The 10,978-nt window shown below is 41.1% G+C and overlaps 1 protein-coding gene across 3 annotated transcripts; it reads left to right on the top strand.

Moving 5' to 3' along the window:
* Positions 1–21: 21 nt before the first annotated feature.
* On the top strand, positions 22–10,576 carry map3k3 (mitogen-activated protein kinase kinase kinase 3). Of its 3 annotated transcripts, XM_077619796.1 has the most exons (18): positions 22–260; positions 354–709; positions 2,809–2,863; positions 3,328–3,455; positions 3,535–3,575; positions 3,966–4,065; positions 4,137–4,250; positions 4,370–4,466; positions 4,649–4,782; positions 5,000–5,076; positions 5,455–5,522; positions 5,976–6,071; positions 6,145–6,306; positions 6,370–6,518; positions 6,979–7,110; positions 7,426–7,555; positions 7,739–7,916; positions 8,501–10,576. In XM_077619796.1, exons 3-18 carry the CDS (start codon positions 2,860–2,862, stop codon positions 8,721–8,723), a joined length of 1,833 nt encoding a protein of 610 aa, XP_077475922.1. In that variant the 5' UTR covers positions 22–260; positions 354–709; positions 2,809–2,859; the 3' UTR covers positions 8,724–10,576. The 3 variants fall into 3 exon arrangements, with proteins under 3 accessions (XP_077475922.1, XP_077475923.1, XP_077475921.1); XM_077619797.1 differs by having other exon boundaries at positions 22–709; positions 5,003–5,076; XM_077619795.1 differs by having other exon boundaries at positions 22–709.
* Positions 10,577–10,978: the final 402 nt, after the last annotated feature.

Here is a 10,978-nt window from a genome sequence, read left to right as displayed (position 1 = left end):
ACACGTGACGCGCGCGTGTCCTCGCGGTCACACATTCGAAGTATGCGCGCTCCCGTGGTTCCACGATGCAAATTTGTTTGCTGAACAAACAATTTCAGAATGAAACTACGTTTTATGGACTATCTGGATGACAAGATGCGGTGGAATATGGATAGGAAGGACGCGAATATGTTAGGCTCTTTTTCTACTATGTTTTGGAAGCTAAAACACGAGTTCCGGTGGTAAAATGACTTTTTTTTCTGTCAGTCAGGAAGTTGGAGGTAGGATTTTATGCTTTGTTTTGCTCGGAGAAAGTTATGGTAGACTAAATCCTATCGTGCCGATGTTTTATTTGTTTTCGTTTTTCCTGAAAGTGTCGTTTAACTGAATCGGAAACGGACCGAAGTTCTCCGAATTTGGACTAGTTTTAAAGTAACCCTACTCTGATTCCCTTTTTTGCTCCAAAATGGATTCCTCGACACTAATTAAGTCAACGGCGCATCTTTTCGAGGACCTCCAGATGTTTTTCTACATCATAATTGGCATGTTTTTTCAACATGTCAGCCTCCGTAGCACCTTGGAAGCAACAAGTCTAATCTAACTACCCCCCCACGTGGACCATTTTTGTTTTGTTTTGTTATCTTCCTGGACGAGTGTCCTTTTTTGAGCAATGAGAATGCGTGGAATACGAGGACCACAACTGGCTTCGTGGGAGGGAATGTCCACACAGGTGAGTACTAGTACCCGGTTGTGACGTCACTTGTACCCCCAAAAATGGTATCATCAGGACTTGCATAGGATACATAAATAAATCAACATTTTACAGCAAGTATTACCTTAACTCATTAACCATGACTGAAAATGATACTAGTCGTCCAATTCATTTGAAGTGGGAAGGTTGGCAGAGTCTGAACGAATGCTCATATTGCGTCTAAATATTTGAAAAGGAGCAATTGTAACATTTTCAATGTTAATATTTTGTAGTTTAACCCTCTTTAGGTCTTTTCAGTGCTATTGATGTTGCTAGACGTTTAATTTTTCATCATTTTATATATTGTGTTCTATTTCTTCTTAATTTTATTATTAACCTTTTAAAAAAAAAAACAGATTTTGCTATTTTAGTTGTATTTTTCAGTGCAATTTTGTCTATTTTGATGATTAATTTTATAGTATCGTGTTGCCCCAATGCTTTTTGACATATATTTGTTAAATGTAAATTCACGTATCAATAATAATTCATTTGGATACTTTAGTGGATTATAAAAGGTTGATTAAAAGTCCGCCAACAGAGCAAAACTGCTCTTCCTCACAAACGTCGTGGGGGTGCTGGAGTTAACTACTGGGAATACTGGGATGAAGTGGTTCATCATAACAGTGTTGCATGTTAGCTATTAGCGATATTTTGTATTCACGTGCATTAGGCTCACAAGTCAAAACCATCCCATGTACGAGTTATGATAATGTAGTGGAATAAAATGATGACTGGGAAAAACAGCCTCAGACTAAACAGCCGTAAGAGTTTATAAGAGTTTGTGGCGGGGCCCGGGGCTGATCCTTGCAAATCCTGCCAGTCCTGGAAACGTGATACAAGGAAAATAAAGCGGGTATGGCAGAGTGGCTTGGTAGATGTGCTGCCTCTCGTGCATCCAAAATTCCCCACATTCCGTCGGGCTAATAAGAATCAGCAGCAGAGGCAGTCAGCATAAGCGGGCATCTCATAGCTTGTTTACGGCACTTGTTATTCCCAAGCAATTCCTGAAGTAAGCACATCCAAGGCATGTAAACACCTTGCTTCCGCATGATTTCCCACAAGTCCGACGGTTTGTTGTCAAGGCCATCGCGCTTACGTGGTTTGACATGGAAAATATTGGACGTGGAAATGAATCTCCTAGGTCAAAAATGCCATCATTTTGTTTACTAACTGTAATGGTAATGTTTCAAATCGCATTTCCAGAACTTAACTTTAATGAAGAAACTAGTATTCTTCCGACAGTACCCGAACTAACATGTAGTGTACCAGATTTGGCATATTAGACTAGACAAGGCAGGCTAAATTCTGGCGTTTCGGTATACAATATTGGAAAGGTGAGATTAATTTCTGGTAAATTAATAGATGGTACTCAATTGCTAGCGGTGAAGAAGATCCTGTAATTTAATTGGGCGAGTTCACAGACTATGTACGTTAGACGGGCCAGGCTAATTCACTGGCAGTGCAGCTAACAGACCTCAAAGTGGGCCAGACTAATTACTGACATTGCTGTAAAGCCAATACATGGATGGCGCCAGATTCATTGTTTACATTATGTGAAGTGGGCCAGGGTAATTATTGACAACGGAGCAGAGATTGTACTTAATGATGCTAATTGTTCGGATTTGTAAAGTTGCTTTCAGGGAATGTCCGGATGCTTACACATAAAGCGGCTAAGACTAAATGTTGAGGCTGTGGACGAAGGTCAAACTAATAATAGTCATTTGTCATGAGCTGGTTTCCAGGAATTAGTCTGGCCTACTTCATACTGGCTCTGTTGCACTTGAAAGACAATGCATTGATGAAACAGGCCAGACTAATTGCTGGCAGTTCTGAGGATTGTTATGCACGGAACAGCGTTTTGCTGTTAATAGCCACGTCCTTGTTATGTCGATCCACATCATGTACCTTCCCCCCCAGAATTGCCTTTGCTTGACCGAGAGGCCGGCACGCTCCAATCCTGACAATAGTTGCCAGTCTGTCTGATAACCTTTTGTCAGCTCATATCCTCCTGAAGGAAAAACATTACCCCAAAAAAGCCGGATTTTTAAAGTCCAATCTTCTTGTTTTGTGTATCGCAGTTGGCGCCGCAGCGTTCCTGAAGCTTTGAAGATTACGCCAGCGTCGCCACAATGAGTAAGTCCACCAAAACGCCGACAACGAGAAACAGAACTTTTTGAAAAGAAAAGCATGTGTTCCAGACTGCGGCGGGTGAAGAATTACATTCCCATGCCCCAAAAAACGTGGGCTTCTTCTTCTCCCCCCCACTGTGATGTTAGTCCAAGCTACACAAGACCAAAATGTAAAAAAAAAAAACAAATCTAGGTTATCAAACATCAGAGAAGGCACATAAAAGTAAAAAAAAAATTCTGGTTTCATCAAAATACATATTAAGGACGTCTAGATGCAGGACATGAGTCTTAATGCTCCTGGTTGCCAGGTTTATACTTACGAGTACTGTGGTGCAACAGTTTTGGCATTTTTTTTTGTTCCTCTTTCTGACGGTGGCCATTTTCTTTTTACATTTTTATTCTCTCTTTCTGGCTATTATGTTCTGAAAATATTTGACCCAAATGTGCACGGCATTTGTCTTCATCCAGATGAACGACAGGCTCTCCACTCCATCATGAAGGACCTGGTGGCACTGCAGATGACGCGGCGCCAACCGGTCCTTCCGTACGGCGCCGGCGGTGGGAAAGTTCAGACGCCTTTTCAGGGTAAAAGACAGGTGGGTCATTTTCAAAGGTTTAGGTATTTTTGCATTGTAAATTCTTTTTACTTAAAGGTTTGTGTTTGCGTTCTCTCAGGAGGACGTCAGGATCAAATTTGAGTTCTCAGGCGAGAAGAGGTAATTTTGTGGACAAAGTTTTTGTGTTTCCTCCCACTGACACCATACAGAATACAGAATTTGATAAAATTCATTTTAGAGACCCCCGTAGTGACGCATTTTCAGGAATTGGTGAACGATATATAATAAAGTCAACTATATTGCCTTGAAGTTGAATGTTAAATATTTTAGTTTTGTCGATTATTCAATTAGACAAAGGAACACTCCTTCTGAAATGATTCAAAACATATTTCATAGCCTTAAAGAGCATAAAAATAATGCTAAAGAAAAAGCCAGTTACATAACGTTACGTTCCCTTAGAAAAATGTCCTAAATTGCGTCCTTTAAAGACATTCTGTGCAGGCCTTGGTTTGCTCGCCGGAATTCTCCAAGCTGGTCTTCTTCTTTCAGGATCCTCGTCTTTGGCCGGCCCGTGCGGTTTGACGACGTCCAATGCAAAGTCAAGCTGGTGTTTGGCCAACAACTGGAACTCCATTACATGAGTAACGAGGTAATCGTCCACGTTTGTCATTCCGCGTTTGCCTTTTTGACTTAATTATTTTTTTGGTCACCTGTGGGCAGTTATCCATCCCTCTGCGAGGCCAGGATGACCTGGACAAGGCCGTTGACCTGCTGGACCGAAGTGGCAACATGAAAAGCATCCGGATCCTTCTGCTGGCGCAGCAACGTGAAAATGTGAGACGCAAATGCAGGCCGAGCAGGACTTTGCAAAACACAATTGCGGCACTGTGGTTTCCTCACCGCAAAGAAGTGTGATTTGCGCCATTTTCAAAGACTTAATCTCCATTTTGCAGCCTTGCAAGCAAGTTCGAGTAAAGGCGTCGCAATCCACCGGAGATGTTAGCGTTGCTTATCCGGTATCGGAGTCGAGAGGGCGCCACCTGTCTACCGGTAAGCGTTTTTGCGTGTCAAAATCCATCCACCGTAAACCTTGCTAATCAAATTTCAAAGATTTTGGTACATTTTATAAACGATGAATAATACATGCAATGATGTTCTTCATTGAAAGGCCTGCAATGAACTTTTAGTACATTTTTATTTTTATTTTTTCCTGTTTCCGACCTAACGAGCAGGTTCCCAGAACACGGGTCGCAGTTCGCCACCTCCCGGCTACGTGCCGGAACGCCAGCAGAGGGCGGGCCGTCAAGGTTCCTACACCAGCATCAACAGCGAGGGCGAGTTCATCCCCGAGACCAGCGATCAGTGTGTGAGTCACATTTTGCATTCAAAATACACATACCATAAAAAAACAACTTTCATCATGCTTTCCTGAAAAATTCAGAAGATCCGGAATGATCTCTGATGTTTGTTTCCAGAAATTAAAATTGAAACCATACACATATATTTAACACTTAGGTACTTCTTTATCATGAATAATCATTAAAAAAACACACTGGTAATGTTTTTTTAATTTCCGTCCTCAGCAGGTTTTGGATCCATGGAGCAGTGCTGAGAACTCACTGTCTGGAAGTTGTCAGTCTCTGGACAGAAACTCAGACAGGTAGGCCTTCCTTAAAGTTACCGTAGCTACAGTATATTACACGATTTATTCACATTGTAGCCTTGTACTTTCTACAAGTGGAAAAAGAAGTCATCTGGTAAAAAGTACCAAAAAATTTCAAAGATGACAGTTACTCACTAACAGGAACAAAACGAATGTTTCAGATTTTTATTAAAGACGAGTAGTTAGCAATTCGGCCTCCTAGGCTCCAGCACCCCCATTTGGATGATGAATGAATGAATGTTTATTCAGCACAACACTGCAGTTTTAACAGAGATTTGAAGTCATCCCTACATGTTCGCTTGTGTCTTTCAGTTTAAAGGCTTGGTAAAATATTTCATTATTATACTTGGTGTGTAAAGTGCATTTTTTTTTCAGTCCTTCCCTGAGAAAGTCTCGCATGCACCGAGCCAAGAGTTACCCCGACAACAGGCAAGAATTCTCAGGTGAGAAAGCACACAACAATCAGCCTCTTTAGATAGGTGGACCAAAAAAACATGAAAAATTCCTTGAATAATTCACTCACTAAAACTGTTTCTCCAACTATGGCCAAAGAATATATTTCCTTAAACAATTTAAGTTGTTCTTTTTTCAATAATAATTACGTCTACTGAAAATTACGGTACCGTATTTTGCTGTTTAATAATAATAATAGTACGGTAGGCATATTTAATTTTAAAACCGTGTGTAGTAATTTCACATGGTGAATGCTTTAATAACAAATGACATCCATTTCTGAAGGTCAGCAATTAAAACCTGATGAAAATAAATTGTCATTCCCAAAAATAAAGTTGCATTTGTGTTATTTTCCTTTCCCGACGTCCACATTTCCATGTTTAAAACCAGTTTTAACCAGTTCGGCCAGCCCTAAGCCCATTTCTTGTCTACTTTACCTCCAGATCGGGAGAACCACGCCTACGATGGCCTAGTTGGCAAAGGGGGCACGTACCCTCGCCGCTACCACGTCTCGCTGCATCACAAGGACCTCAATGAAGGTACCCCTAACCCCACCTTTTCATGGCGTGCCCACATCAGCCAACTCGCTTCGATTTCCCCGCTCCACGTCAGGTCGGCGCACCTTCCCCCGCATCCGTCGTCCGCAGGGGAACCTCTTCACCCTCGTGCCTTCGCGCCGGTCGCTCAACGGAAGCGAAGAAAGCCTGGGAAGCTGGCAGGTGGTGGACTCCAAGGGCAGGCTACGACCTCAGGAACGCCCCATTGCCCATAAATGTATGTTTTTGGTGGTGGCAGAAGGTTAACGAGATGAAGGTGTTGACGCGTTGGCTTTGTCAGCTCCCAGCGCTCCGGTGACGTGGCGCCGAGGCAAGCTCCTGGGTCAGGGGGCCTTCGGGCGGGTGTACCTGTGCTACGACGTGGACACGGGACGCGAGCTGGCCGCCAAGCAGGTCCTGTTCGATCCCGAAAGTCCGGAGACCAGCAAGGTAAGTAGGAACGGAACGGAGTCATATATTTTTCTGTCTTCGTTTTGGCCCAAAATAGCTAACTTGGTGTCAATTTCTATTGGGACTTTTTGAACTCGAACTCGAACTAAGGAGCCGTCAGACAAATGAGTTTCCATGGCCTTCAAAGCTGCTAAATTTCCAGAAAATTAAACATTTGTGACTTATAAAATGAAATAGGATGTCACCATGTATTAATTAGTGCAGAAAGTTAGCCTCCAAAGGATCATGAAGCTAATGTTTTTGGAAGCTTTGGACAAGGTGTACATTTGATTGTGAATTTTATTGCAAATTCAATTCAATCTTTCTTTCTTTCCCAATTTTTTCCCGTTTCCTATTTTGTGACAAACCAAAACTGGTGCTCGTTCCCCCACCATCCAACGTTTCATTTCACCTGATTTAATGGTGGGTTTGTGTTGAACCTCAATCGTGGTCCTTGCAGGAGGTCAGCGCCTTGGAGTGTGAAATCCAGCTGTTGAAGAACCTTCGCCATGAGCGCATCGTGCAGTACTACGGTTGCCTGAGGGACCGCAATGAAAAGACTCTCACCATCTTCATGCAGTACATGCCTGGGGTGAGTCAATTTCATTTTTTTTTCTCCACAGAGCAAATGTTCTTCTGCATGTTCCTGAGCCGCTTCGCAGTCTCAACTAAAATCTACCAAGATAAAGAAGACATGGAGTCATAACATCAGTTCTCCAAATGCTTCAGATTCCAGGAACATTTCCATTTTATTACCATAGTAAAAACTGAAGGAGTAGGAGGACCGTGTTCTTTGGAGAAATACATAGAGAAATACCCCGAAGCTACTTTTTAAGCAGACATTAGTTCTAGCTCTCTGGTTGCCAAGTGGTCCATGGATGTAAAGCATGGTCTTGCTTCTTGTCAGGGTTCTGTCAAAGACCAGCTGAAGGCTTACGGGGCGCTGACGGAAAGCGTGACCCGGAAGTACACCCGGCAGATCCTGGAGGGAATGTCCTACCTGCACGGCAACATGATCGTGCACAGGGATATCAAAGGTAAACAATTTTGTTTCACGGTCTTGTTAGCCTTCGAATTTCAACCTTTCAAGCAATTAATGAAGAAACCACACATAAAAAAATCCAAAAGTTCACCAAGGAAAGTCCTGAGCACGTTTAAGTCTGACTCAAGTCAACTCAATTCACTTTGTGATCAATACCAAGTATACATTTGGCTCCAAGGGGCCAACATTCTTCGGGACTCGGAGGGCAACGTCAAACTGGGCGACTTTGGGGCCAGCAAGCGCTTGCAGACCATCTGCATGTCCGGGGCCGCCGTACGCTCGGTGACCGGCACTCCCTACTGGATGAGCCCGGAGGTCATCAGCGGGGAAGGCTACGGCAGGAAGGCTGATGTCTGGTGAGTCCACGTTGGTCTGAAAAAAATCTTAGTCCGCAGGAAAACTAGAAGTATTTAGTCACGGAAGCATGGTTTTGACTTAAAGTTTTACATTCGAATTTCACAAGTTTGAGGCTAAGTGTGTGTCGGGGTTTTTGCGTTACAGTTTCGCAGCTAAGTTAGCATTTCATGCTAAAGTTTCCAGCTCCGATTATTGAAATGGAGTTTGTTTTGTTTAACAGGAGGCAAGAAAAAATAAATCCCGGTTTTATGTTGCCAATTTTTCGAGTTTCTATCCGATTATGTTTAACTGATACCGATCTTATGCCCACAGGTTTCAGAATAAGTTGATTTTTAATGTGAGTTACGGTTTTAAATGAGGCATTCAATCAATTCAATCAAATCAAGAGTGATTCTGCATATTTAACCTGAGTCTCAGTCTGTAGAAGGTCCCCACCAGTTTTTGACCTAGGTCTACAATGTCTTCTGTGTCTGTGCTCGCTACCGTCTTGCTACTGCAACCAAGGGAATTTCCCCAATACGGGATGAAATATAAGTCATGCGAATCAAAATAGTGCTTGACTGAAAATATACCAACTTTGTAGGGGTCTCGGCTGTACGGTGGTGGAGATGCTGACGGAAAAGCCCCCGTGGGCCGAGTACGAGGCTATGGCGGCCATCTTTAAGATCGCCACGCAGCCCACCAAGCCTCTGCTGCCGGCGGGCACCTCCGAGCAGGCGCACGACTTTGTCCGCCGCATCTTCGTGGAGGCCGAGCGGCGCCCCAGCGCCGAAGACCTGCTCAGGCACCCCTTTTCGCACAGCTGAGATGCCCAGGTGAGGTGTCGAAAACAAATACGGTAGCTGAATTCCACTCCATAAGCTTGGAACGCCAAGGCGCAGAGTGATGATGTCATTGCCCTTTTTGGTTTGGACCATGTAGCACTCCAGTGACATTTATTTAAGTCTCCTTTAAAATGAAGGAGTGAAAGTACACTGTATGCGCAAAAGTATTGTGACACTTGGCCATTAGCGTGAGGAAGTGTCCATGTAGTCTTGACTTTTGACTTGATCTGTTCAGAGTTTGGGTTTCGGGTCTTGTGTTTCAAAGGGGTTTTTAAATGGTTGCTTCGTTTAGGCTGTTGTTCATGTCTGTTCGAAGATTTTGTACAAGAGACCTTGACCTCGGTCAAGGATTGAAAGTCCTTCAGATGGTCTCTGAAAGTTTGTAGTCGAGGATTAGAGTATGTGCTATTTGTCAATGCTCGATTGATTTTGTTTCAGGGTTTGTGCAGTGTTGGTAAAAGCATTTTGAAGTCGTAAGTTGTTAGGAGTTTCGCGAACGGGAACGTTTTGTTGTTGTTTGTTTACTTGTTGCTGGATTGCAATGTGCAACGTGAGGTCACAAATCCTCTCATTCACCAAACGGTTGCTTGCCAAAATCAACGGCTGCTCTTAAATGAGTTTCTGAAGTTGAATTTTGATTTTTTTTAAACACGAAAGCCCAAAGAACAAAGACGTATTGACTGATTATCTAATCAGATGCACTTTTTGAAAAAAATGAATGTTATGAATTAGATATGTGACTTTTTTTAAATGCCCCTGGGCCAGTTGACTTGTATTTTTTTCCTCCTATATATTTTTATAGACCAGTTGGCTTTGCCATGACAACTATTGAAATATTGAAAAGCAGCTGGTTTTGCAAACATTGGATCGACGTTCTTTTTATTTACTTGGAAAACAAACCTTGGCAGGCCAGGTTCTGTTAGAGGATGAAAATTAAGTGTTCATTCTTCATTTTGACGACAATCGGGTGATTTGGTTTGGATAGAAAAATAGACTTTTATTCAGATGGAATTCAAGAAAATGTGCAGGATTGTTGGTTGAGCCAAATGACGACTTTGTTCACAACATTAGGTATGCCTGCATTTTATTAACTTCATAAAATCGAATATAGACTTTCACAATAATCTAAGAAAATACCAACTTCTTGTATTAGTGTTGTGTTTTAGTATTTTATTTATTTATTCGAAGTACTTACCTTTCGCGAGGTTTATAGGAATTATTTAACTTGAATAAACTCCAAAATACCGTATAATGATAGACATATATTAGTATTTTATGATAATATATACATTCATATGATTTTTTTTAGTCGTCTGGTTATCATTTACCGATAACTGATCCTAAAATTTTAGATTAGCCATTAATGTCAAGTATTTTAATAACTGTTAATCAAAACTGAACATTATTTTTATAGTTTATTTAAAAAAAAGAAAAAGAACAGACCTTGTATCAGGTTGCAGGTGTACCTAATGTTGTGACCAAGGATAAAAATAAAATAAAAATAAGGATGAGCAAATGAGCATGAGCTAGTTTAGATATTTCTATATGATGTTCATGCAAATTTATGTTCATGTTATTCATGTACTGTATCATTATTTGTATCTATATTATTTGACGGGACTTGCAGTGCAAAGTCAAAATGTATTTTACAGAAAGCAGAGTTTAATTTTTTTTTTTATCTACACAAAGTGCCTCTTAGAATCAAATATAGTTTTTAAAAATGTCTTGTCTCAATGTGTCTTGTTTGTATTTCTACTGTTTGTGTCAGGTTTTATGAGGCTGCTTTAAAGTTTTTGCCTTAAACCAAGTGAGCAAAATAAAATAACAAACATAGATTTGGCCAGAGATATTCAATTATGCACACACACATATATTTTAAAAAATGATATGACAGTAAATGTTATTTCAGAGCAACCATCTTATTTATCTTTGGCAATATTTTTCCACACGTAAGAAGATTTTAGCGCAAAAAATATATTTATTTTGACTTCAAAAGTGCTTTATTTGTGGACAAATGCAACCAACAGAACACAAAATTATTTTTAAACTGTATAATGCAAACCACACTGATCGTTGGAAAGATTTTTTTTTTAATCTGCAATTTATTTACTGTTATAACTACAAAAGAAACAATTTCGAATTTGATTAAAAATTCATAACCAATTTTGGAAAAGGTTGCAATGCCTACATTGTCCACTGCAAGGCAATGCCGCCCACATTTTCCACCACATTCTTTT

This window comes from Stigmatopora argus, chromosome 14 (assembly GCF_051989625.1).
Source record: "Stigmatopora argus isolate UIUO_Sarg chromosome 14, RoL_Sarg_1.0, whole genome shotgun sequence".
NCBI classification, from domain to species: Eukaryota; Metazoa; Chordata; class Actinopteri; order Syngnathiformes; family Syngnathidae; genus Stigmatopora; species Stigmatopora argus.
Note: the sequence above shows the minus strand (reverse complement) of the source record. Positions and strands in the feature narration are given on the sequence as shown.